The sequence below is a fragment of the Bos indicus genome, chromosome 7 (assembly GCF_029378745.1).
Source record: "Bos indicus isolate NIAB-ARS_2022 breed Sahiwal x Tharparkar chromosome 7, NIAB-ARS_B.indTharparkar_mat_pri_1.0, whole genome shotgun sequence".
NCBI classification, from domain to species: Eukaryota; Metazoa; Chordata; class Mammalia; order Artiodactyla; family Bovidae; genus Bos; species Bos indicus.
In genome coordinates this window covers 5,079,513-5,106,462 of record NC_091766.1, presented here as the reverse complement: position 1 = coordinate 5,106,462, position 26,950 = coordinate 5,079,513, and the positions used below count along the sequence as shown (strand labels likewise).

Sequence of the window (26,950 nt, the reverse complement as noted above, 5' to 3'; positions counted from 1 at the left end):
GGCCTTAGTTACAGCACTCAGGCTCCTGGTTGACGCATGCGGGATCTTTCATTGCAGTGCACAGGTTTCTCTCTAGCTGTGGTACTCGGGCTCAGGATGTAAGCTCAGTAGTTGGGGCGGGGTCAGTTGCCCCACAACATGTGGGATCCCAGTTCCCCAACCAGGGATTGAACCCGTGTCCCCTACATTAGATGGCAGATTCTCAACCACTGGACCACCAGGGAAGTCCCTCTATGTTTTCTTGTGTGATTATTGGGTTTTTTTTTTTCACCCAAAGGTTTGGGAGTCCCTTGAGGGCCTGACTTCATCTGTCCTGGTCATCCTATAGCCTCAGGCACAGCCTGGTAGACAGCAGGTGCTCAGTTAATGCTTGGGGCACAAATAGGAAGCGGCTGGGAGGGTCCCACCCGTGTTGGGGTGCAGGGAGCAGATTGAAGAGAAGGTCTTGAGTTGGGTCCATATGGCCAAGGGGACAACAAAGAGGCTGTTCCAAGCAGGAACAGCGTTGTCAGATGAGGGTTCCCTCTGGCCTTAGATACCAAGGACAGGAAGATTTTGGATTTTCTACTGAGGGTACTGGGAACCCCACAAGGTATGGAGCTTGGAGGGGTGTGGACAGCTCATGGGCAGGTGGAAGGGGCTGTGATCGTCTGACCGATGTGGGGTCAGGAATGGGGGTCTGTATGTCCACCAAGGGCTTTCCTGTTTACACAGTTACTGGCACAGGCAGAGAGAGGCAAAGCCCTAGACAGAAAGCTACGATCTGAGCTCTAGGAAAGGGATTAACCCAGGAGTGCAGATTTGCTGTAAAATGAGGAGCCATGGAGGGTGTGTGAGCAGGGGAGGACCTTGATCTGGTGGGCAGTGGGCTGGTGCTGGAGATTACTGGCTCAGCCAGCCTTTCACGGGAGGTCTTTGCCATGGCCATGGGTCCCCTGGATTGCCAGCTGTGGCCTGGTCTGCAGAGGAGGAAACTGAGGCCAGATGGGCGTGGGAGAAGCAGCTGCTGGGGATGCCAGTGCCGTGGGCGTAATGGGAGGCAGGCAGGCGGTGCAGGCTGGGAATGATGGGCAGCTCCTTTCCTAACTGTGTGCAGAAGTGTTCCTGGCACATGTGGTGGTGGTGGTGGGGTGGGGGAGGAGCTTGTGGATACAGCGTGTTAGCGTATGGTGCATGAGACTATGACTTCATCCCCACTTGGGTTCCTAGACCTATGGGACCCCGAATTCCTCCCAGGCAGGAGGCTCTGTTTCCTGTATGTGGCTCTGGCTAAATACCTGAGGATCCTGGGTGACCTCTCTTATCCTCATCTCTTCATCCGACCCCTTAACAGCACCTCTTCTTTAGCCTCAGAATACATCCAGAATTTACCCACTTCATTCTATGGCCCCACCCTGGTCCAACCCTCAGTATCCCCCTCCCAGGCCCTGTTACAGCTCCTTACTAGCCTCCTGCCACCTTCCACTCTTGCCCCAACAGCTCCTGTTCCCCATGGCAGACATGAGGGAGGCTGTTTTACAATAGTCCGGATCACACCCTTCCTCTGCACACACATCCTCCATGGCTCCCTATTGCCCCTGCAGTAAAACTGCCATCCTCCCTGCAGCCCACAAGGCCTGTGTGGAGAGTCTTGCTGGTGTCTTCCTGTCAGCCCTGCCTCAGGGCCTTTGCATGAGCTGTGCTCTCTGCCTGAGATGCTTTTTCTCCATGGCTGGCCCCTCTGCCTTCTCGGTGTGTGGCTGGCTGCAGTGTCACTTCAGAGAGGCTAAAGTTGTCTTTTGCCAGTGTTGCCCCTGTTCTTTGCCTTCCTTGACTTCAGAAATTAACTGGTTCACATAAGTGTTTCCTGTCTCCTCTCTGCCTCCTGAGTCCCCAGACTGGGGACCCTGGCTGCAGGGATTATTTGTGTCCTGCATCCCCCATGTCCAGTACAAAGGGTGTATTTTTTTTGAGTGAATGAGTGGCTAGGTATGTGTTGTTTGAGCCTCAGTCTGGAGGGCCTGGGGAGACACTCAGCAATATCTGGGCCACCTGAAGGTGACACCGGGCTTAGAGGGAGCAAGGTGGGGATTCTGAGAGAGACTTGAGAAGCAAAATCAGTGGCACGATGGATGCACAGGGTTAGGGCTATAGGGCTATGTACCAGGCAGCAACACCCTCTGTAATGCCTTGGTTTTCTCAGATGTGGGGGCAGGCTCCAGGTCAGTCCTGCCTGGGGTAGTTCCCAAAGTGTTGTATGGCCTGTGGAGGGTTCACCTTCAGGGTGACACTGTCCCTGATTTCCGGGGGGGCTGTCATGAAAGGAGGAAGCATTAACTCAGTCTGCTGTGTGATACATTACGTAATGAAGGTGATCTGTGCCCCAGCTCTGTACCAGGCACTTTCTGTGCCTCTGATTTCGTTGTTATTCAGTCGCTAAGTCCTACCCGACTCTTTGGGACCTCATGGACTGTAGTCCACCAGGCTCCTCTGTCCTCCACTGTCTCCCAGAGTTTGCTCAAATTCATGTCCAATTGAGTTGGTGATGGTATCTTCGGCCGCCCCCTTCTCCTTTGGCTTTCAGTCTTTCCCAGCATCAGGGTCTTTTCCAATGAGTCAGCTCTTTTATTGCATTTTCACAAACAGACATGTGTAGATGGGGAAACAGGCCTGGAAGTTTACCTAATGCTAACATTGATCAAATGTTTACCAAGCACTCTTGGAGACACAGAGTAATCTTCGTGTCAGCCCCATATTCCTCCCATTTTACAGTTGAGAATACTGAGGCTTGAGAAGTTAAATCAGGTGTCTGATTCCTGATAGTAGCCAGGCTGATGGCCTTTCCTGTCATACAGACAAGAAGAGGATATCAGGTGCTCTACTCAGTTTGCTAAACACGTCCACTATTGGAAGATGCTGGGACAAAGAATCCCAAGTCAGGGGAAGACAGAGCTGGACAGACACAAGAGAAGTCTTCCTGGACGAGGGGGACACTGGATTTTGCCAGACAGGAAAGGCATTCCAAGGAGTAAAGCTAGCGTGGGCGTGGTAGCATGAGCTGAACCTGGCCACTGGATGGGTCTGAGTGCCACACTCCCTCCCGAAGGGCTTAATGCCTAGGGAATGGGTAGAGGGAGAAGCTGTCGTATTTACATTTTGCTGGAAGAGAGCCAAGTTCCAAGGCCCTGCATCCAGGTACCGCCAACGCCCCGCCCCTGCCGCCTGCAACCCTGGCAATGTCCCGCCCCTCCGCCCGCGGCCCTGGCAACGTCCCGCCCCTCCGCCCGCGGCCATGGCAACACCACGCCCACTCGCCAGCACGCGAGTCCGCCGGCCTGGCTTCCGAGTCGCTCACCCCTCCCAGCCAGGCCAGGCCCCGCCCCCGCGCGGTCCTGGGCGGGGTTCCCGGCCTCGCTCCCGGGCGCGCGCTTCCTCCTCTCCCTATACCCCCAGCCCCGCGGCGCGCCCCCCCGCCCCTCACCGTGGGGCTCCGGGAGCAGATTCCACGGTGAAGGTTCGCGCCCCGCCGCCGCTGGTTGCGCCCCCGTGCCTCTCGGGCCTCTAGCGGCGGCGGCGGCACAAAGGGAAGCAGCATGTCCGACCCCAGCTACTGGACGGCGGTGGCGGCGCCCGGCCACCGGAGCCGCCTGGCCAAGGGCGCGTTGCTGCAGCGCTCCAAGAGGTAGGGGGCTTCGCGCGGACCTAACGAGTGGCGCGGCGGCCGATCGAGCAGACACGAGTTGCTGAAAGTGCGTCTCGGCAGCGTGGCGAGGGCCACAGTGTGCGGCGGTGGGGGGAAGTGGGAGGATGCTTTGGGATCTAGGTATCCCCTGGGGTCCCAGGTACCCTCCTGTTACCGCTCCTTACCCAGACTGGAGTGTCTGTCCGCCAGGGTCAGCTCAGGTGGTGACAGAGGCTGTAGGGATTTGGGACTGAATCAGGATTCGAACCTAGGTCAGTCCTCTGGCCAGACCTGGGGAGGAGCTTCTTGGAAAAACTGAGACTCTTTGGTCCTTGGGGCCCAGTCAGCGGAAATGTTGGTTCAGAAGTAAACATTTGCTGCAGGAGGCTGGTGTGCATGTCGGTTATCAGGCGGGGGTGAAAAATCACTTCGTTCTATACAGAGCAAAGTGGAGTCTCAGTTTCTCCTTCTGAAAAGCAGAGAAGCTAAGTGAGGGCTGTGAGCCCTGCTGGACCTATGTGGAAATTCCAGCTCAGCCAATGTCAGGATATGTGACCTCAGGCAGTTCCTTAACCTCTCTGTGCTTAAGTGTCTCACCAGTGCTTGGTCTAGGCATTCCCAGAGGGAACACAGGCAAAGGCTGAGTAATGGGACCAGCAGCAGAAGGACCTTGAATGCCTAGTTTAGGATTCAGGCTCTTCTTCCAGAACCCGGGGAGCCGCAGAAGGCTCATGGGCCCCTCAGGGATCAGGTGCCAGAAACTGACCTCAGGCCCCTCTTTTCTAACATACTTCTCACTCTCTGTTGAACCACAAGGGTGATTCTTGAAAAACTAGGCAGCTTCTTGGGGTCCTGCGCCTTCTCCAGGAATGGCTGAGCAAATAGTTGGGGCTCAATAGATGCTCAGGAATTGAACAGAGGATGCCCAGATCCCCTTTGAGAGCTCAGATGTAGCTGTTTTTGAGAAGGCCCTGCCTGAGAGCAAGAGGGAGGAGGCCAAGTGTTTTCCCCAAATGCTGTTGGAAGTGAAAAACGATGCGTCGGAATGAAGAGTCCGGTGAGGGGTTGGAAGAGGATGTGGGCTGTGAGTGTGTGTGTGTGTTGGGGTGGGGGGTTGACAGGAAGTTTTGCAGGAACCTGTGGGTTTCACTTTTGCTTCTGCGCCTCAGACTAGAGGACAATCTCTGTGGCTGGTGACATCTGTGGCCTCAGTTTTCCAGGCTGGGAAATGGGTGTAGCCTGTCTCTCCCTCCTCTGGGCTTATTGGTATTGGTGAATGCTGGTGATTTCTCTGGCGAGTCATTGTCTTCTCTCCCACCATGCACCAAACCCTGTGAGTAATGGATACGCACCCGCCACACTTCACCCTGTGCCCCGCCCAAAGCTGAGAACTGTGTATGCACCTTGCAAGGTGTACAGATGGGGAAACTGAGGCTCAGGGGGGCAGCGGCAAGTACAGCAGTGGGTAGGCGGAACCCCTCCTCCCTATGCATTGAGTCTCCTGAGCGGGTTGCTGACCTCGCCTTCCTCGGCCTGCATTGTGCCTCTGCCTGGAACACTGTTCCTGGCCCCGCGAGGCCCCAGCGTTTCATCTCTCCCTCTCTACGCAGTTCTGCCGAGGCCGGGCTGCGTTGGCAGCTCTGGCTGCGTGGGCTGATGCACTTGTCGGGCGAGCAGAGCCGTTGCCAGGCGACTGCCAGGGTTGGGGGGGGGAACCATGTTGCTCGCAACTTCCCTATGCCAGGGCGGGGGCTGGGGCCAGGGCCCAGGTGGGAGAAACTGGGCCAGGGATCTGGTGGCCAGGAAGGAGCTGGGATGAAGGGAGGAAAGCACGTGGGCCAAAGTTTGGCAGAACAAGATGCAACTGTGCATGATGCCGGCTTTAGGGTTTCCAAGGGTCACATTGACGTTTTAGGGGGGTCTCAGGGGAGGGGATTGGCCAGGAGATTGGAGCAGTGGTCCTGGGAAGAGATGCTTAATATGGAGTAGGGGATCTGCCTTAACCCCTCTGTGGGTTCCAGGGTCCTCTTCACCCTCTGTCTTGTCTGCCAGTGTTCCTGGCAAGGCTCTGGGAGTGGGACTGTGAACACAGAAGCTGGAGAAGCAGGGCCAGGGGCTCCCAGGCTGAACTCAGGACCATGGGGGAGTCCACCTGGGGAGCAGAGAGGGCACAGTCATGTCCCTGAAGCTGCCGCCCATGGGCTCCCGGTTGGGCATGTGGTTCTCTGAGCCAGGAGGTCCAGGTCTGACCTTATCCCCCCTCCCCCAATAGCTGCCGCAGCGGGAACCGCAAAAGCCTGGTGGTAGGAACACCCTCGCCCACCCTTTCCCGGCCCCTGTCGCCACTGTCCATCCCAACAGGTGAGTGCGGGGCGGGGCAAGCGGGGTGGAGTGGAGGTGTCCTGTCTCCACTCCCGCTGACTCAGTTTCCCCACCTCCTCCTCAGCAGGCAGCAGTCCCCTAGATAGTCCTCGGAATTTCTCAGCTGCCTCTGCCATCAACTTCCCTTTCGCACGGAGGTGAGTGGTTGCCAGTTTTGGGGGATGGTGGCTGATACCATGGGCAAGGGGCCAGGCAGGGGCCTGCTCTTGGTGGCTGGACCTGCCTCCTCATCAGCCTTTTTCCCCCCTCCCCTGGCCTCTGCCCTGCGGTGGTCCCCCCTCTGGCTCCCGCCCCTGGCAAACGCATGCATGCACGACCTCTTACAGCCACATCACACGCACAGACAGGTAATTTCTAGGAGCCCTTGGGGAGGGGGTGGGGGTGGGGGTGGCATGGCCTGGTCCAGGAATCTCACTCCCTGAAAGTTATTAATTCACCTAACAAGAGCTGGTGGAGGAGCTGTTGTGTGCCAGGTGTTTAAATGCCGCTTATTCATTCAACAACATTTATTGCGTTCCCGTGCCCTCCGCTGGGGGGCTGAGGAATGGGAGGCTGGACTTTGGCCCTCAGGGCATCCTCAGGCTGGTGGGAGTGGCCAGCATGTACCCTAGCAGCTGTAACTCAGAGAACAGCTTTGATGGCAGCTGGCATCAGGGAGCGCTTCCTGGAGGACGCGTCTGGAGAACAAGGAGAAAGACACAGTGGACTTGCTCACACTGTATTCGTGTTCTTGGCCTTTGCAGAAGATCCTTCCTCCGGCGGGGCCAGCCATAGTTCCTGCCCTTGGTCCCCACAAACCACAGGGGCCATGCTTCCCTTCCAACGTCTCCTTCTCCTCCCCAGGGCCGACGGCAGAAGATGGTCCCTCGCATCACTCCCGTCTTCTGGCTATGGAACCAACACGCCCAGCTCCACTGTCTCGGTACACACAGTCCTACCTTGGCAGGCAGACCAGGGAGTGCCAGGTTGGGGGTGGGGGAGACACATCTTTGTTTTGTTTTGGTTTTTTTAAGGTGTTGAATAGTTGTCTAGTCAGTAAACATCCTGACTTCCCCCCTCTGTGCTCCATTTTGAGTGATGTGGGGGTCCCAGCCTTGGCCCAAAGGGCTCCTGGTCAGGTATACACAGATATCTGCATCCTTGTGTGGTAAGGGAAGGTCTGGTTAGAGGGGGTCTTGGAGTTGCCAAGGAAGCAGCGAGGGCTTCCTGGAGGAAGGGGCATCACAGCTGGAGTTTTGAAGCATGCACAGGAGAGAGGCAGGAGAGGTACCATGTTGACCGATAGACAGCTGGGCCTTGAGAGTTAGGATAATGCTGGGGTCCTGGCTGTGGTGCTGACCGTGAACGCGTGGCCCTGATACCCCCTCCTGCCAGTCGAGCTCATCCTCTCGGGAGCGCCTCCACCAGCTTCCTTTCCAGCCGACGCCGGACGAACTCTGCTTCCTGTCCAAGCATTTCCGCAGCTCAGACAGTGTGGCTGATGAGGAGGGCGGCCACCGCTCACCTCGCCTCCGCCCCCGCTCCCGCAGCCTCAGGTGGGCCTCCGCCTCTGACCCCAGCCCCAGCCCTTCCCTGGGCGCAGCTCCTCCTCCTCCACCTCCGGTCCTGACCCCACCCAAGCCTGGCCTCTAGCCCTGCGCCCTCAGTCCTGGCTCAGCCACCCTTCCCTGGGCTGTGTTTCGGGTCCCGTGTCTTAAGCCAGTTGTCCCCTCCTTCAGCCCCGGACGCACCACAGGGACCTTCGACAATGAGATCGTGATGATGAATCATGTGTACCGGGAGAGATTCCCCAAGGTGGGCAGCACCTGGTGGCTGGACCAGCCGCAGCTCCGCCCCCCTCGGTTGTCCCTCTGTGGTGCGCGCTGCCCTCTTGGTTGTGTCCGTCTCCCCATCTGTGCGTTTCTGTTTTTCCCTGTCACTCTGTCTCACGCTGCACCCCCCGCCCCCTCGGCATCTGTGCACATCACTTCCTCCCCTCCGATCCTTGGACCCCATCGTCACACCTTCTCTCTCTCCCGCCCCCATCTACACACGTTGCTCCCAGGCCCCGTCCAATGACCAGGTCGCCCCATCTCCCCCCCGCCCCCCACTTCTTCCCAGGCCACAGCACAGATGGAGGGCCGTCTGCAGGAGTTCCTGGCCGCCTTCTCACCCGGCGCCCGGCTGGCACTGGCTGACGGCGTCCTGGGTTTCATCCACCACCAAATCATCGAGCTGGCCCGCGACTGCCTGGCCAAGTCTGGAGAGGCGCTTGTCACCTCCCGCTACTTCCTGGAGATGCAGGAGAAGCTGGAGCGGCTGCTGCAGGATGTGCGTGGGGGTGGGACCGGGGGGGAGTGGATACAGGGTTTTGGGGTCCCCAGGCAGGGCAGGGCAGGACCAGGGGCTGGTGTATGATGCTACCATCCATCTGCTCCCAGGCCCACGAGCGCTCAGACAGTGAGGAAGTTGGCTTCATTGTCCAGCTCGTCCGGAAGCTGCTGATCATCATTTCACGGCCAGCGAGGCTCCTCGAGTGTCTGGTGAGTGTCCTGGCATATGGCCGGTGCAAGGCTCAGACCAGGCCCTCAGCAGTCCTGCAGAGATTAAAAAGAGACAGTCCCCATCGTGTAGGGCTTTGTGAGGAACACTGGGGGCCACCAGACTCGGGTGGGCTTCCCAGAAGAGGGACCAGGAGCTAGGATCCCAGGGACAAGTCAGAGCCACTGGTAAAATGCTTCAGACAGAGGTCGGTGGGGGGAGGTGTGCAAAGGCCTGAAGGTGGGACCAGGCCTTGACTGACCAATCCCTCTGCATCCCCAGGAGTTTGACCCCGAGGAGTTTTACCACCTGCTGGAGGCTGCCGAGGGCCAGGCCCGAGAGGGCCAGGGCATCAAGACTGACCTGCCACAGTACATCATTGGGCAACTGGGCCTGGCTAAGGATCCGCTCCAGGGTGAGCTGGAGTGGGGGCAGGGCCAAAAGAGGAAACTGGGGTGAGAATGCGGACGGGCCAGGGTTCCAGCCTATGCCCGTGTGGCTGCAGCGTGCGCCACACTGTCCTTCCCCTCTGGCCCTGTCCTCAGCCACCTGCAGGGCACATTTTGGGTAAGGTGCCCAGGATTCCAGGGTAAGGTGGCCACATGTTGGACCCCCTGACCTGCCAGCTGCCTTGGAGCCTCAGCTTTCTCAATGCTAAATCGAGTTGGGCCAGAGTGCCAGGGAACCACTGTGAGCAGTGGCATTCACTTGAATTCCAAAGCACTTTCCCAATTTCTTCTGACTGTGGCCCGGGAAGTGGGACACGGAGTCAGACAGGGCAATCCATGGGCACAACTGAAACAGCCAGGAACCTCCCCCAAACAGTCAGGACAGGGAAAAAGATATGGTGCTGGGGGAAGCATTGAACTTGAACCTGGCCTGGTCTCGGGGTGGTCAGGGGAGCTCTGGGGAAAGATTGTATTCAAACTGGGGCCTGGAGGATGGAGAAGCGACCGGGTGCGGATCTGGGGGAGAGAGGAAGTGAACCAGGCAGGGGAACCGTGAAGGCAGAGGTTGCGAGACAGGCGAGTGTCTGGCCTTTTGGAAGAGCAGTGAGGAAGGGGTGTGGCTGAGGAAGGGGCGATGGGGTCAGCAGGACCCAGCCGCAGTGGCCGGCACCCACGGGGACCAGGCTGCCACTGTCCCATTTGAAGTTGCAGAGACTGAGGCTCTATGCTGTTCAGCTGGATTCAGGTCCAGGCGTGCCCAAGGCCGGACCACGCTCAGACTAGCTGTCTGGCCGAGACTGTGCTCCGACAGCGGGGCTGTGGCTGGGGCGGGGCCCCAGTGACGGAGGAAACGGGAAGTGGCCAGGCAGACAGGTGGCAGCTGAGGCTGAGTGCAGATCACCCGCCCAGCGCCGCAGGGGGCCCTCTGAGAGCATGAGGGGCTGCATCAGACCCTGGGCCTCGCTCACCCGAGGCTGTGCTGCCCCGTCTCAGCCTTGCTCTGTGACCATGAGACACTGTCTTCATGGTCACCGTCACCATTGATGTTCACCAGCTGCTCACTCTCACTCAAGACTGCCCCTGCTAAACCCCAGCTGAGGCTGGAGACTAAGGAGGCTCCCCCGGGCCCTGCCCCGAGCTGAGGAGCGTATCAGCCACCACCTAGAGGGCCTGCGTCACAGCGGGTTTTCACGGCCCCGAAGCATGGAGCCAGGATTCAAGATAGCCAGAGCAATCAGAACCTGGGCTTCCCACTGGCCCGTCTAGAAGGTTCCTCAGTCGTTGCTCAGTCCAGCCTCCTGGATTTGACTGAAACCTGGACGCAGTAGGGACTCAACAACAGGATCATGGGAGCTGGTCAGGGGAGGCACTGTCTCCCCATTCCAAGATGAGCCCTGGAGGCCTCAGGAAGTCTCTGGTGGAGGGGCCGCACTCAGAAACCCCATCTGAGGCTCCTCCCACATTTTACAGAGATGGTGCCTCTGAGTCACCTCGATGACAATGGAGGACAGCCACCAGCACCAGAGGAGTCCCCTGAGGTAAGACAGCATGGAGCTTTAGAGCCCCCACGTGTCTTGTTCTTTTTGATGGTAGACCAGGTGGCCCTGAGAGGGGCTAGGTTTGCCAGTTGCTGAGGGTTTGTATATAGTAGGTGCTTAATGAATGCCTGTGACTTTGGGAGAAGGTGGGGGCAGGTGAGATTGCCCTGCTGGGAAGGTTGGGCAGGGCAGGGTTGGAGGGGGCACTGGAAAGTGGGATTTTGCAGGCTGTGTAGGAGTTTCCTGGTAGGAGGGCCTGCATGGCTTCAGCTAAAATCTCAAACTTGGAGGGTGAGTTTGAGAAGTATGTACAGAAGAAGTAGCATTAGGTGCCAGCTGGGACTTGAGGGCAGGAAGAACACAGCGTGCTCTGAGCTGGGGCAGGACCCTGACCCCTGTTGCCCCACCAGAGTCGTGCCCTGGTCGGTCCTTCACGGAGGAAGCCATGTGAGAGTGACTTCGAGACTATCAAACTCATTAGCAATGGGGCCTACGGGTGAGTCCTTGGGTTCCCCGTAGACCCATTTCTCAGATGCCCTTGGGGATGACTGACGCCCACACAGCCCCTGAGTATGTAGACAGAGAAATAGACCTGCAGAGGGAAGTAAAGGCACAGCCCAGCAGGGACATGGCTTGGAAGGGTTCATCCATGATCTCGGTCCTTACTCGCCCCGAGTGTAGGGTTCTAGGAGTTTGGGGGCTGAGCAAGCGATGGCAGTAGTGCGAGCATTATTTAAATGCCACTTTGACAGATTTGCTTTGGCAGAGGTGGTAGGGGGGAATCCCTCATAGCATAAGACTGTCATGTGGGGGAGGGCGGAGGGGGAAATTACAGAGGGGGCTTATGCATCCAGGCTAAAGTGTTAGCAACGCGGTGGGGAGTTGCTGAGTCAGAGAGCTCCATCAGGTGGAAGCAGCTTGGGGTTTTCATAGCCCCAGCATTTACCTTATCTGAGGGTATGCAAAACCAACAGGCTCTAAATGGCTAAAAATCTGCTTATTTGAGTTGTAATGGACACAATTTGAGTTTGTGCCAGCGAGGCTTCTGAACTAACGGGTCTCAGTCAGCTGTGAAGAAATAAACAACCTAGGAGCTGTCTTTGACTCTTCATATGACACCAGGGAGTGTGGCTTAAACCCTCGGAGAGGCTGCCTGGGTGGAGGGCACAGGCCAAGGCATGGCGTGTGGGCTTCTGGACCCAGGTCAGGTCCCGGTGCCTGCCGGGGCTTCAGCAGGCCCCCCACCCCCGCTGCAACCCCACCCCAGGGCCGTCTACCTGGTGCGGCACCGGGAAACGAGGCAGCGTTTTGCCATCAAGAAGATCAACAAGCAGAACCTGATGCTGCGCAACCAGATCCAGCAGGTCTTCGTGGAGCGTGACATCCTCACCTTCGCCGAGAACCCGTTCGTGGTCAGCATGTTCTGCTCGTTCGAGACCCGGCGCCACTTGTGCATGGTCATGGAGTATGTGGAAGGTGTGGTCACGAGGGCTTGCCTGCCTCCAGCAATGGGGAGCTCACCCCTTATCCAGGAGACAGTCTCTTCTTTGACCCAGCTAGAGTCTGCTCTGTCCTCCATGGGGTCCCAGCCTGCCTTGGTGAGAGGAAGGGCTCAGTCTGCAGTGGGGGACCCAGCAGTGGGGTTGGAGATGGGGAAGCCCAGAGACGAGTGTGAAGGCAGAAGCCTAGGGGATAGGGTAGGGGTAGGATGGACAGCCTAGGCAGAGGGGACTGGTGGGCAGAAGCTTGGAGGCTGGAATAAAAGCAAGGGAGGTCAGGAGGTGTGGGTTGGAAGGACTAGGATGGTTGGAAGCCAGGCTGAGGAGTTGTAGGATCAGGTTTCCAGCTCAGGAAAGAATAGTATCTTCAGGTAATGGCAGGAACAAGCATTTACCAAGGTAGCTGCCAGTCAAGGAGAGGGAGCATGCACTCAGGAGGCACCAGCTCTGTGCAAGGGAAGGGGCTGTGCACTTAACAAAGCTGCTGCCTGCCCAGGGCAAATCAGAAAGTAGGGTCTGCATCCCCTCCTGCCCCTACCAGCTCCCCACCCCAATTCAGGACAGACTGGGGACACTGTGCCGGAGGTGGGGAGGGCAGGTGGGTACAAGTCTCGGCACAGCTGCAGAACCAAGGATCTCTGCAAGCGTGTCCACGCTTCTGCAGGTGGCGACTGTGCCACGCTCCTGAAGAACATGGGCCCGCTGCCTGTGGACATGGCACGCATGTACTTCGCCGAGACGGTGCTGGCCCTGGAGTACCTGCACAACTACGGCATCGTCCACCGGGACCTCAAGCCTGACAAGTGAGTAACGGGGACCCCGGGAGCGGGGCCTCTGGAGTGGGTCTGGGGCTGCTCGGAAGCACCATTATCTGGATCCCGCTGGCATCATGGGGCCCCGGCGGCGAGCAGATAATTAATAGATGCCTGCTATGTGCAGGGGAAAGACAGTGCACTTATGGAAGTGCTCTGGCAAAGAGGGTGCCCATGCACTCGAGCACTGCTACAATGTAACGGAAGTGAACTTGACTATATGAGGCACCAGCTGTATACAAAGGGCAGGGCCATGCACTGTGCAAAACCTCATGTGTGAAGAAAGGGACTATGCGTGTCTTGAACACCTGGTGTGTACTAGTGCAGGGAAGAGAGTCTGGGGCTGTTTATTTCAGTCTAGCGTCTAGTAAGCATCTATTGAGTGCCAGGCCCTCTGTGAGTGGCTGGAAAACACGCGTGTGAGTGTGAATGACCCCTCAGGCTTTGTAACCCCTCCATAATTTTCAAAGCACTCTCCTCCTGCATTAATTGAGCACCTGCTGTGTACACAGGAAAGGGCTGCTCTTATATCAAGTACCCTCTGGACATCAGGCAGGACATGCGAGTCTCAGGTACTAGCTGTGTGGAGGTGTGAACGTAAGCATCAAGAGTCTACATTTTTAGGACTTACTTTCCTGGTGGCCCAGTGGCTAAGACACAGCACGTCCAGTGCAGGTTACACAGGTTCGTTCCCTGGCTGGGGAACTAAGATCCCACGTGCTGTGCTGCGCGGGGTGGCCAATGATTAGTTAATTCAGAGAGTCTGCATGTTTTCAGGCCATCTTGTATTTTGCAAATGGCTTAGAAAACAAAACACATGTGTTTGCACTTGCTGTCTACCTTGGGCCCAGATGGCGGCATAACTGACTCCTCACACACTGATGACTTTTGAGTTTCTAAAGCGCCTTTTTTTGCTGGTGTGTATTTATTGGTCACCAGCTGTGTAGAGGTGATCAGAGCACCTCTGCTTAATAAGTGTGTTATTAAGCGAGGACTGCGGAGAAGGACATGGCACTCCACTCCAGTACTCTTGCCTGGAAAATCCCATGGACGGAGGAGCCTGGTGGGCTGCAGTCCATGGGGTCGCTAAGAGTCGGACACAACTGAGCGACTTCACTTTCACTTTTCACTTTCATGTATTGGAGGAGGAAATGGCAACCCACTCCAGTGTTCTTGCCTGGAGAATCCCAGGGACGGGGAAGCCTGGTGGGCTGCCGTCTGTGGGGTCGCACAGAGTCGGACACGACTGAAGCGACTTAGCAGCAGCAGCAGCAAGCAAGGACTGTGTGTCAGGCCCTGAACACTGCAACTGTCTTTTTATATGAAGTGTTTATGTTGAGGTCAGCATGGAATGAACACCTGCTGTATACTGGGGACAGGGGTCCTTTTCTCCAATGAAGGTACTTGCCGTGTGGAGTTGTGAACCTGAGCCTTAAGAGCCCTGCATGTTTTCAGGGCATCTTGTAGTTTGCCAGAGGCTTAGAACAGCGGTGCCCAGCCTTTTTGGCACCAGGGACCCATTTCATGGAAAATAATTCTCTCACGGACCAGGGTGGCACGGAACGGTTCCGGGGTGATTCCAGTGCATTATATATATTGTGCACTTCATTTCTATTATTACATCAGTTCCACCTCAGATCATCAGGCGTTAGATACTCGAGGTTGGGGACCCCTGGCTTAGGAAACAAGGAAATGTGTAGTTGGCGCCTGTTGTATACCTAGGCCTCCATGCTCCATGTCCTCTGGCTGCTTGCTTTGTGCCCATCAGACCTCTCTGCGATCATCCTGGACTGGGGTCTTCCCAGTGTTCCCGAGGCAGGACTGGCCCCTCCCATGCTCACGACCCTCATCTGCAAAACGGGATGGGAAGGGGTCCAGCCCCAGAGGGTTCAGGGAGGGATAGGTCCCCACAGTTGGTGCTGGAGATAAATAATTTTTCCTTTGCAGTTCAGAAAATTTCAGGTACACCCCAAGTCAAGAGAAGGTGCATTCATTTGCTAGGGCTGCCCTAACTAAGGGCTTAAACAACAAGAAATTTATTCTTGGGACTTCCCTGGCTGTCCAGTGGTTAAGACTCTGCACTTCCACTACAGTAGGCGTGAGTTCGATCCCCGGTTAGTGAACTGAGATCCCACATGCCGTGCAGTGTGGCCAAAAATAAATTAACTAATTAAAGTTTTTTTTAAAGAAATTTACTCTCTCAGTTCTGGAGGCTAGAAGTTCAAGATCAAAGGGTCAGCTCCCTTTGAAGGTACCAGGGAAGGATGTATCCAGGTTTCTCTCCTGCCTTCTGGTGGTTCCTAGGCTGTGGTGGCATAATTCTAACCTTTGCGTGGTGTTCCCCACTGTGTGCAAGTCTGTGTCCAAATCCCCGCTTTTTATAAGGACTCCAGTCCTGCTGAAATTGTGGTTACCTGGTGGCACAGCGGGCAACGAATCTGCCTACAATGCAAGAGCCTCAGGAGACGCAGGTTCGATCCCTGGGTCAGGAAGATCCCCTGGAGGAGGGCATGGCAACCCACTCCAGTATTCTTGCCTGGAGAGTCCCTGTGGACAGAGGAGCTTGGCGGGCTACAGTCCATAGGGTCTCAAAGAGTTGGGCACAACTGAGCGACTAAGCACAGCATAGCACAGCAGCTAGCAATGTACTCCAGAATGACCTCATCTTAAGTAATGACATTTGCAGTGACCCCTTGCCCAGATAAGACCCCATCATAGTTCCTGGAGGTTAGGAGCTCAGCGTGTGAAGTTGGGGGATACACAGTTCAGTCCATAACGGAAGAGGGGTACAGCGTCCCACCCCAACAGCTGTCAACATTCATCCAGTCCAGTTTCCTCCTAAGCCATTCAGTCCTCCCCACTGGGTGAGTTGAAGCAAATTCCAGGCATTGTCTCATTTTCTCTGTGACAAGGAAACAAATTTTTAAATACCACATATAGTCAACATTCAAGAAATGAACTTTTTAAAAAAGATTTATTTGTTATTTTATTTTTATTTGGCTGCACCGGGTCTCAGCTGCAGTTTGTGGGATCTAGTTCCTTTAGCAGGAATCGAACCCGGGCACCTTACATTGGGAGCGTGGAGTCTTAGCCACCCGACCACCAGGGCAGTCCCAGGAAATGAATGTCTTTGAGGCAGGGACATGCCCATAGGCACTCAGGAAACATTGGTTTGTCTTAGCAGAGGATGGCCAAAGGCCTGCTATGAGGCCTTGGTTTTTGGAGGGAGTTGGCTTAGCTGGTAGCTACACCAAAGTGTTTCTTCCACAGCTGGTATACACAGTAGTTGCTTAAGAAGCATCATTTTAAAAAACAAACAAGAACCAGCAGAGGCATGGAGTGGGCACACAGAATTGTTTCTTTCTAGAGTTGAGGTATGCAGTAGGTGTCAAATAAATGACTCCTGCGACTACTTGGATACAAACAGTGAATTCTCCAGAAATTTATTTATTTATTTTAAAATACATTTTCAAATACTTGTATTTACTTATTTTTGGCTGTGCTGGATCTTGGTTGCTGCATGGGCTTTGCTCTAGTTGCGGCGAGTGGATGCGCCTCTCTAGTTGTGTTGCTCAAGCTTCTTCTTGTGGCGGCTCCTCTTGCTGCGGAGCACAGGCTCGAGGGCTCACGGGCTTCAGGAGCTGCAGTTCCCGGGCTCTAGAGCGCAGGCTCAATAGTTGTGGCGCCTGGGGTTAGTTGCTCCATGTCCTGTGGGATCTTCCTGGACCAGGGATCAAATCTGTGTCTCCCGCACTGGCAGGCAGGTTCTTTACCTCTGAGCCACCAGGGAAGCCCCTATTTATTTGTTTCTCATTTTATTTATTTTTGGTTGTACCTTGTGGTATGCACAATCTCAGCGCCCAGACCAGGGACTGAACCCATGCCCTCTGCCCTGGGGGCACAGAGTTTTAACCACTGGGCCACTGGGGAAGTCCTGCAGATATTTATTTTTAAATGGGCAGGTGTACCCAGGAGGTGCATGAAAACATGACTTTATAAAGCTGATGCATGTGATTTTTATCACTTAAAATATTTATATATTTAAACTTGCAAGAGAACAGGAACAGCAGCGTACATGATAGGTGTGTGAGTTTTAAATAACTGGTGCACCCATGAGGGGCACAAATATTTCTGTATATAGCAAGTGCTAAAGACATGTTCACTTCACAGTAGGTGCTTGCACAATATTTAATTTGTTAAAAATAATGGCTGTAGGTACAAAAATATGCTGTAGCTCTCCTGCTAGGAGGTGTTCAGGACATGTTTTATTGCCTAGTAGGGAAATGCCATGATTCTCAGGAACTTGATTTTTGCACAGCATAGTATACCGTAGGTGCTCAACGGTAATACCCGATGCACCCAGAAGGTGCACAGAGATGTTTGCCAAATTTGTAATGTTCCCCAAGAACCTCTGTTTCTTTCAGTAATGTAATCAGGCGTAGGACGTGTGTTCCGACCCTTGGTGGGGTTGGGCTACCTTGGATGGGACTAAGTTCGTGATGGGGGGCGGCAGGAGCAGCCAAGTACCCCCCAGCCCTGAGCGCCCCACCCACCTGCCCACAGCCTGCTCATCACCTCACTTGGCCACATCAAGCTCACTGACTTCGGCCTGTCTAAGATTGGGCTCATGAGTATGGCCACCAACCTCTACGAAGGCCACATCGAGAAAGACACCCGGGAGTTCGTGGACAAGCAGGTGGGCAGCCTCCCCCTGCCCAAAGCCCAGCCCCGGGCCATGGGGAGACTCTGCAGCAGAAAGGCGTATGTGAACCCTTCCCGTGATTCTCCCCACCCTCCCTTCCCCGACTGGGAGCCGCCCTCAGTTTCCCTGTCCCGCCCGGCCCAGGTATGCGGGACGCCTGAGTACATCGCCCCCGAGGTGATCTTCCGCCAGGGCTACGGGAAGCCAGTGGACTGGTGGGCCATGGGCGTCGTCCTCTATGAATTCCTGGTGGGCTGTGTGCCCTTCTTCGGCGATACCCCCGAGGAACTCTTTGGCCAGGTGGTCAGTGGTGCGTTCCCCACCCCCGTGGCCCAGGTTTCATCCCTGTGTCGGGGAGGGGAGCAGCCCCCATGTGGATAGATTGGGCACCTTTGGCATGCCAGGCCCTGGCTGAGCACTGGAGATACAGCCAAGGGCAAGATGGACAGTAAGGGAGATAAATAAGCAAACTATGGAGGGACTTTCCTTGTGGTCCAGTGGTTAAGACTCCACCTTCCTGTGCGGGGCTAGGGGTGGGGGGTTCGATGCCTCTCAGGGAGCCAAGATCCCAAATGCCCCCCTGGTGTGGCCAAAAAAAAAAAAACTGTAGAACAATCAGAGGCAAAAATGCAGAGGAAGAAAAGAAGCAGGAAGAAGGGAGGGCGTGGGGTGGCAGGTGTGGGGTGGTTAGTCACTCAGTCACACCTGACTCTTTTGCGACCCTATGGATTGTAGGAGCCCAAACGGGCTCCTCTGTCCATGGGATTTTCCCAGGCAAGAATACTGGAGTAGGTTGCCGTTTCCTCCTCTAGGAGCTCTTCCCAACCCAGGGATTGAACCTAAGTCTCCTGGGTCTTCTGCATGGCAGTGCAGGGAAGCCCCAGGTGTGGGGTAGAGGAGCTGTATTAAAAGAGTCACAGAGAATGACACTGGGGTGACATGTGAGCAGAGTTTAAAGGAGCAAGAGATGGAGGAAAGGAAGGTGCTCAAGGCAGAGAGCGTGGCCAGAGCAAAGGCTGTGAGGGACCAAAGCTGGAATGCTGAAGGAGCAGAGCAGGCTGATGGCTTGGAGTGCAGAAAGCAGAAGGGCTAGGAGATGCTAGGAAGCACTAGCCCAGCTTCCTCACTCTCTCCTCTCACTTCAGACGAGATCATGTGGCCAGAGGGAGAGGAGGCCCTCCCAGCCGATGCCCAGGACCTCATCACCAGGCTGCTCCGACAGAGCCCACTGGACCGCCTGGGCACTGGTATGTTGGAGTGGGTGGGCCGGAGGCTGGAGTAAGCATGAGCTCTATTTGAGAGGCTGCATAGAGGAAGGGGACTTGAAGCTGGGGTTTTGAAGGATGCATATGAGCTCACTAGGAACTTGTATAAGACTGAAAGTAGCTGGGTCTAGTGCAGACATGGGGCACTGAGGCTGTATATGGGAGCCCGCCAGGTCACCATGGGCTGTGTCCTAAGGTCCCTAAGGACCAGCGCAGTGGGTCCCACTGTCCAAGTTTCCCCAGCCACCAAAATGGTGATAAGAGGATTATTTAATACTGATGCAGCCACCCAGTATGTGGCCACTACGGATCACTTTCAGGATGAAACTTGGCCACTGGAGAGGACCACGAGCGCTGAGGTTGGCGAACAGGATACATTTGTGCATTCGACTCTGCTCGTTGGGGTAGAAACATGTGGACAGGGGCCCTGGAAGGAATCTCTCCTGAGGTCCTGGGGTTTCTCCGGGCGTTGGGATCTCAGAATCCAGCCGAGGGAAGATCAGGGCCTAGGTTTTAGCCCTACCTTGGTTCCCCTCTGGGCTCTTAAACGATGGCTGTTTTCCCTTCCCATCTTTGTGGCTCTGCGCTGGCCAAGTTTGGGTTCATAACTGGCCTAGGGGGTCGTGGGGGGTGGGGCCCAGCAGGGCTCAGCCGGCTTTGTCTGCAGGAGGCACCCATGAGGTGAAGCAGCACCCCTTCTTCTGGACGCTGGACTGGGCCGGGCTTCTGCGACACAAGGCCGAGTTCGTGCCGCAGCTGGAAGCGGAGGACGACACCAGCTACTTCGACAGTAAGCGGGGGCCCAGGAGACGGGCTGTGCTGTCCCGTACTCTCCTAGGGCAGCAAGGGGTCTCTGCCAGGGTCCCCATCCCAGCTCGGCGCCTCACACTGGGCCTGGAGCTTCTGACTTGCTGAGCTTTCCAGGACTCTGGGCATATGTGTGCTGGCTGCCCCACCCCCCATCCCCCCCACACACACCCCCCTGCTAGGATTTCCTTTGCATCTGAGCTCAGGTACTGCAGCACCCCCTCAGGTTGCAGGAGGGGACACCAAGCTACTTAGGGTGGCAGACCCTTTTCTGGGATCCCGCATGAGGTTCGGCCTCCTGAATCTCAGTCCTGACCAGGCATGGAACCTTGCCTGTCATACAAGAGGGTGGGCTGCCTCACTCAGCTTGGGTGGAGGTGCTCCCCTCAAGCACTTCAGATGGGCTCAGACAAATCTCCCTCTTCCTACTTGGGGCTCTGGCCAATCCCAGAGTAAATGCTCTTGGCTTCCAGCGCCTCCTCCAGAACTGGATGTGTGACCTTGAGCATGTCAGAGGTCCTCTGTGAACGTCTGTTTCCTTTTCTGTAAAATGAGGAACATCTTTTATGTTTGAGCTGTGCAGTGTTACCTAGCTCTAGGGGACCCATCTCAAGAGTGAGGAAACTGAGACACAGGAATTCCCATCCACGGCCCCACAACTTTTAGGGACACACCTGAGATTTATTCCCAGACACTAAATCTGCCAGGGGTTCCCTGGTGGCTCACAGGTAGAAAATCCACCTGCCAATTCAGGAGACGTGGGTTTGATCCCTGAGTCGGGAAGATCCCCTGGAGGAGGGCACACAAACCCTTCCAGTATTCTTGCCTGGGAAATCCCATGGACAGAGCAGCCTGGCAGGCTACAGTCCATGGGGTCGCAAAGAGTCGGACATGAATGAGCAACTAAACAGCAGCTGAATCTGCCACCCAAGTCTCCTCTGCCCTTAAACATACCAGGCATAGTCCCACCTCAGTGCCTGTGCTCTGACGGTGTCTCCCCACCCGGGAGCCCTCCCCACATCACCCCTGTGTCCACCTCCGGGGATCAGGTGGGTGATGCCTTTCCCTCCTGCAGCCCGCTCGGAACGTTACCGCCACCTGGGCTCTGAAGATGACGAGACTAACGATGAGGAGTCATCCACAGAGATCCCCCAGTTCTCGTCCTGTTCCCACCGCTTCAGCAAGGTGAGCCCGGGATCCTGGGTGTAGCTGGCACTCAGGAAACAGGGCAAGGTGTTTGTTTGGGGTTGTTTTGTTTCTTTGGGCTGTGTCAGGCCTTAGTTGCGGCATGTGGAATATTCACTGCAACCTGTGGGCTTCATCTCTAGCTGAGGTGCACGGGCTCAGCAGCTCACGGGCTTAGTTGCCCTGAGGCATATGGAAGGTTAGTTCCCCATCTTGGGAATCAAACCCGTGCCCCCTGCATTGCGAGGGGATTCTTAACCACTGGACCATCAGGGGAGTCCCTGTTTGGGTTTTTGGTTTTTTTTTTTTAATTTTTGTTTTCATTGTAGTGAAATATATATAACATAAAATATACTATTTTAACTTTTTTAAACTGTACAGTCCAGTGACATTTAGTACATTCACAGTGTTGTGCAACCATCACAACATTTATCTGGTTCCAGAACATTCCATCATGCCCAAAGAGCAACTTTGTACCTGTGGGCAGCCACTCCTTATTTCCTCCTCCTGTCTCCCCCTCCCTCACCCCTGCTTTCTGCTTCTATGCATTTACCTGTTCTGGACATATCACATACATGATGTATGTATGTGATACATATCATGTATCACCCAGTCCAGCGTCCAAAAGAAGGGGTGCTGCTTCACCTCGTGGGTGCCTCCTGCAGACAAGGCCGGCTGAGCCCTGCTGATGCCCACCCCCCACGACCCCCTGGGCCAATTATGAACCCAAACTTGGCTAGCACAGAACCACAGAGATAGGAGGGGAAAACCAGCCGTTGATTAAGAGCCTGGAGGGGAACCAAGCTAGGGCTAGAACCTAGGCCCTAATCTTCCCTTGTCTGGATTCTGAGATCCCAACATGAGGAGAAACCGCAGCACCTCAGGAGAGATTCCTTCCGGGGCCCCTTTCCACGTTTCTACTCCATACACTCTGTGGGCTTTCGTGTCTGGCTTCTTCTTCTTCTTTTTTTAATATTTATTTATTTGTCTGTGTGGGCTCTTAGTTGCAGTGCGTGGGATCTAGTTCCCTGACCAGGGATCAAATCCGGGCCCCCTGCGTTGGGAGCTCAGAGTCTTAGCCACTGGACCACCAGCCAAGTCCCTGGCCTTTTTTTTTTTTTTTGGCTTCCCTGCATGGCTTGTAGGATCTTAGATCTCTGACCAGGGATTGAACCCAGCAGCAATGAGCACTCGGAGTCCTAACCACTGAATCACTAGGGAAGTCCCTGTTTCTGGCTTCTTAAGGCTGATCTACGTGACAGCGTGTCAGTATTTCACTCCTAGTTATGGCTGAGTAATATTCCACCGTGTGACTGGACCACAGTTTTGTTTATCCGCTCATCAGTTGATGAACCATTTTGCCTTTTTCCACTTTGGGGCAATTGTGAATAGACCTGCTATGCTGGGTGTTACTTTATAGCGTCATTAGTTTCACTCAAGTTCCTTCCTTTGTTTATAATTGGATCAGAAAACCTGCACAGGGACTTCCCTGGCGGCCCAGTGGTTAAGACTCCAAGCTTCCACTGCAGGGGGCATGGGTTCAATCCCTGGTGGGGGAACTAAGAGCCTGCATGCCGTGCAGCATGACCTAAAAAACCCCCCAAAGCCTGCACTGCTTATGGGCCTGGGCCCCACGGGTGGGAAACTTCAGCCAGGGCGCCTTGGTAACCAGGCCTGTCAGAGCCTCAGTCTCTCCATCTGTACAGTAGGGTAAAGACACTGTGTCTTTAAAGAAGTGGTGAGAAAGGATTTGAGGAAATGACTCAGAAGCGTCAGGCATGTAGGAAGCACTCAACTGAGCCATCCCCCAGGGATGCGGTTGTTGTGACTGTTATTTTTAATTGCTTCCCAGGTCTATAGCAGTTCTGAGTTCCTGGCCGCCCAGCCCACCCCAACCTTCGCTGAACGGAGCTTCAGTGAGGACCGGGAGGAAGGGTGGGAACGCAGCAGCGAGGGGAACTATGGGCGCCGGCTGAGCACCACTGAGGTCCGGTAGGTGGGCTGGGGAGTGGAGCCTGCTGGGAGGTGGAGCCACCAAACCCAACATTGGAAAGAGCTGCCCAGTGGCCCAGTAGAAAAGGGTCACACATATTGGCCAGCCTATCAGACCCCTGCCAACCTGGCCTCTATCATCTCTCCCTTTGGATTTGCATTCCTAACCATACTAAAGGTAAAAGCAGCCATATACCATCATGCTTCTAGGCTTTTGCTTGTTTCCTCTGCCCAGAATGCCCTTTGCTTATGCTCATGAAGTCTCATTCATCTGTCAAAGTCCAGACTCAACACAAATAATCAGTGTCTGTTTGAGGAGGGGCATTGGAAGCTGGGTTTTAAAAGATGAATAGGAGTTCTCTGGGCAGTCACAGAGGATGGAGCAGGCACAGGGAGCTCACTTTGTCTTTACAGATTACCTCTGACTCTAGGCTGAGGGTTAAGATGCAGCCACTAGAGGAGACTGGGTGCTCTGGGGTGAGGGCACCAGGCAAGTGTGACACAGGCTGTTCCCCACTACAGGCTGAGATCCTGCACATCTTCTGGTTCATCTTGCCACTCATCCTCCTCCCAGCCTGAGCGGGGCCCTAGCCCATCTCTCCTGAACACCATCAGCCTGGACACGATGCCCAAGTTTGCCTTCTCATCAGAGGATGAGGGAGCTGGCCCCGGTCCTGTGGGCCCCAAAAGGCCCATCTTCATTCTCGGGGAGCCCGATGCTCCCCCAGAAACCACCCCAGTGATACCCAAGCCCTCCAGCCTTTCTGGTAGGTAGAATCCAGGATGGGAGCAGTAGTCTTATGGCAAATTTCCCACAGGAGGGACTATTTAAGATGGGTTTTGAAGGATGAGTAGGAGTTCTCTAGAGAGAACATTCACTTGTCTAACAAAGGCCTCAGTCTAGGAATGATACCCTCAGCTTCAGTGGATCAGGACAGGAGAGAGGAATTGAACTGGGGAGCTCTGAGAGTGGGAGTAGGGATCTAACTGGAATGAGGGGAAGGCTTCGTGAAGGAGGGGACCTGAAGAATGGAGGTTCCCAGGGAGAGCAGTGCAGGAAGGGTGTGCAAGAAAAGGGAACAGCCTGTGTAACAGCCAGGAGACTGGACCGTGTGCATGCCGACCAGGAAGGAAGGGGCTTTGCCTTCTGAGGGCAGAAGGGCCACATGGTAAGCTGGAGGGTGGGGCAGACTAACCCCCGACCCTGTTGTCCCTCACAGCTGACACCGCCGCCCTCAGCCATGCGCGCCTGCGAAGCAACAGCACCGGTGCACGACACTCCACGCCACGGGCCCTGGATGCTGGCCGGGGCCGCCGCCTCGGGAGCCAGAGAGACTCTGCCCCCGAGAAATCCAGGACCTCCCCCAGCGGAGGCCGCGTGCCCAAGTCAGCCTCGGTGTCCGCCCTGTCGCTCATCATCACAGCAGGTAACACCCATGGCCCAGCCTTGTCTTGGAGTGCCTGCCCACGTCCATTTTTAACTACAGGGTGGAGGCAGTTTTGGCCAGTGGTAGCTGGCAGGAGTCCTTCCAGGTGATGTGGGGGCTGCTGTTTACGGCTGAGCCCAGGAGAGGGGAAGCAGCAGGGGGAGGGGACTGGCATTCTTGGCAGTGGGCACTGCATGTGCCAAGACTTGAAGGGGAGGGGGAAGGTGTCTGGGGGCATTGAAGCAGCAGCAAAGCAGCCAGAGTGATCAGTATGGGAACTTCCCTGGTAGTCCAGTGATTAAGACTCTGTGCTCCCACTAGAGGGGGCATGGTTCGATCCCTGGAAGGGAACTAAGATCCTACAGGCCGCGCGGTGGTCAAAAAACAAAAACATGAAACAGCCATCAGTGTGCAGGGGGAGGGGAAGGTGCCTTGTGAGGGGCCCCCCAAGGCAGTGACCCCCTCCCTGAACCTTGTCCCTGCAGATGATGGCAGCGGTGGCCCCCTCATGAGCCCCCTGTCCCCACGCTCACTGTCCTCTAACCCATCGTCCCGCGACTCCTCTCCAAGCCGAGACCCTTCCCCCGTGTGTGGCAGCCTGCGGCCCCCCATCGTCATCCACAGCTCAGGCAAGAAGTACGGCTTCAACCTGCGGGCAATCCGCGTCTACATGGGCGACAGTGACGTCTACACTGTGCACCACGTGGTGTGGGTAAGTTGGCCCTGGGATGGGCAGGAACAGCCGGACCTGGTTGGAGTCCAGCTCTGCCCTGGTGCAGGGCTTTCCTTGCAGAGCTGCGTTTGTTAGTCTGGGAAAGCTGGGAAACCAGGCAGAGTGGAAGCATCAGCTTGCTGGGGGCCCGAGGCTGACTCAGCTGGGCTGGGGTCTCTGTCTGTGGGGCCCAGACCACTGACCGTCTGCCCCCCGTGCCCCGCTACCCCCACCCCAGAGTGTGGAGGAAGGAAGCCCTGCCCAGGAGGCAGGTCTGCGAGCTGGGGACCTGATCACCCACATCAATGGGGAGTCCGTCCTGGGACTGGTGCACATGGACGTCGTGGAGCTGTTGCTGAAGGTGCAGCCCTCTTCCCCCTACTCCCACCACCCACCCCGGCCTACCCATAGGGCTCTGAGCCCCCACCCCTGGTCCATCCTCAAAGTACCCTGATCTCCCCGCGCTGCTCCTGTAACCCCCGTCCCCTCCCCTTTGTCTCAGGTGCCGATTCCGTGTGGTTCTCCCCCTCCAACCACAGATTCCACTTGGGCCCTGCATTCTTCTCCCCTCTGCTTCTTTCTTCTCTTTTTCTTCCTTCTTTTTTATTTTTTTGGCCAAGTGGCATGCGGCATCTTAGTTCCCTGAACAGGGATCAAACCTGCACCCCCTGCAGTGGAATTGCAAGTCCTAATCACTGGACAGCCAGGAAAGTCCCAGCTTCCTTCTTTAGCCCTCTTATATCACCCCTCATAGCCACTCCTCCAGGAAGCCCCCTGGGGCCCCACTCCTGACCTTCCCTCTGGCCCACCTTGACCCTGTGGGGGTGGTATCTGGGCCATCTTTGCCTCCTGCCTCCTTGAGGGCTGAGGCCCAGGGGAGGAAAGGTGGGCACAAGTGAGGAGGCAGGCCACTGGTTGGATAGCTCCTGGGACCAGTGGGTGAGTCGATGGCTCATTGGATGGATGGACAGATGGCACACATCCATCTTTGGCCCAGTGAGTGCGGAGGCCATTAGTTGAGAAATGGGTGGTTAGGATCCAGGGCTTTTGATGGACGAGTAGGTGGGTGGAGGTATCACTGGCTAGGAGGCACACTGGCGACCCCTCGCCATCCTTCCTGCAGAGTGGCAACAAGATCGCCCTTCGGACCACAGCACTGGAGAACACGTCCATCAAGGTGGGCCCCGCGCGGAAGAACGTGACCAAGGGCCGCATGGCGCGCAGGAGCAAGCGGAGCCGAAGGCGGGAGACACAGGACCGGTGAGCGGTGGGCTGGCCCCCATGGAGGGTTGATGCAGGACGCATGGCATGGTTGGGCAGCCCCAGCCACTGGGGGGCGGGACTTGTGGAGAATCTGGGTTTCTAACCCCTAGGCGGAAATCGCTCTTCAAGAAGATCTCAAAACAGTCGTCCGTGCTGCACACCAGCCGCAGCTTCTCCTCTGGCCTCCACCAGTCCCTGTCGTCCAGCGAAAGCCTCCCAGGCTCCCCCACCCACAGCCTGTCCCCCAGCCCCACCACACCCTGCCGCAGCCCGGCTCCCGATGCCCCAGCAGGTGGGTGCACCCCCCAGAACCATCCTGGGAAGAAGGACCACACGGGGCTGCAGTGGTTGGCCCAGGGAGGGGGGGCGAACAGAGTTGGAAGGATGAAGTGACGTGATGAATGACTGCCTCAAAGGCAGCCTGGGGTGGGCAGGGCGGGTGTGAGGGCAGGGAAAGGCGTGTCCAGCAGAAGGGAACATCACAAGCAATGGGCGTCTAGATAAGAGGGATGCGGAAGCTAGAGGGAGGCTAGGCAGAGGGGATTGGGGGATGGATCAAGCCAAAGAGCTGGGCTTAAATTGGGGTGGGGGGCAATAGGGAGCCACAGAGAGTGAGTGAGCCAGAGAAGATATGGAAGGATAGTTCTAGAGCAGGAAAGGATGGTCCCCCTGAGGTTCCCCAGTCTGTGAGAGACAGCCAGAGATGGACATCCCTGTTTCCACTGGGTTAGCATCA

At 56.0% G+C, this 26,950-nt stretch overlaps 1 protein-coding gene across 17 annotated transcripts in view; it reads left to right on the top strand.

Moving 5' to 3' along the window:
* MAST3 (microtubule associated serine/threonine kinase 3) overlaps positions 1–26,950 on the top strand; it is a 41,436-nt gene that overhangs the window by 11,838 nt on the left and 2,648 nt on the right. For 5 of the 17 annotated variants that reach the window (XM_019963851.2, XM_070792526.1, XM_070792532.1 and 2 more), the window contains 25 exons: positions 5,934–6,022; positions 6,108–6,180; positions 6,370–6,390; positions 6,887–6,965; positions 7,418–7,578; positions 7,762–7,837; positions 8,144–8,353; positions 8,464–8,565; positions 8,846–8,978; positions 10,483–10,550; positions 10,961–11,046; positions 11,818–12,026; positions 12,714–12,852; positions 17,425–17,557; positions 17,708–17,873; positions 18,709–18,810; positions 19,496–19,618; positions 20,711–20,820; positions 22,673–22,812; positions 23,335–23,579; positions 24,033–24,239; positions 24,725–24,951; positions 25,190–25,312; positions 26,075–26,211; positions 26,325–26,506. In XM_019963851.2, the coding sequence (XP_019819410.2) occupies positions 5,934–6,022; positions 6,108–6,180; positions 6,370–6,390; positions 6,887–6,965; positions 7,418–7,578; positions 7,762–7,837; positions 8,144–8,353; positions 8,464–8,565; positions 8,846–8,978; positions 10,483–10,550; positions 10,961–11,046; positions 11,818–12,026; positions 12,714–12,852; positions 17,425–17,557; positions 17,708–17,873; positions 18,709–18,810; positions 19,496–19,618; positions 20,711–20,820; positions 22,673–22,812; positions 23,335–23,579; positions 24,033–24,239; positions 24,725–24,951; positions 25,190–25,312; positions 26,075–26,211; positions 26,325–26,506 (3,341 nt within the window). Of the gene's footprint in view, positions 1–3,345; positions 3,662–3,755; positions 4,995–5,933; positions 6,023–6,107; positions 6,181–6,369; positions 6,391–6,886; positions 6,966–7,417; positions 7,579–7,761; positions 7,838–8,143; positions 8,354–8,463; positions 8,566–8,845; positions 8,979–10,482; positions 10,551–10,960; positions 11,047–11,817; positions 12,027–12,713; positions 12,853–17,424; positions 17,558–17,707; positions 17,874–18,708; positions 18,811–19,495; positions 19,619–20,710; positions 20,821–22,672; positions 22,813–23,334; positions 23,580–24,032; positions 24,240–24,724; positions 24,952–25,189; positions 25,313–26,074; positions 26,212–26,324; positions 26,507–26,950 lie in introns of those variants that run through there. The other 12 variants (XM_070792533.1, XM_070792528.1, XM_019963847.2 and 9 more) reach the window with 9 other exon arrangements.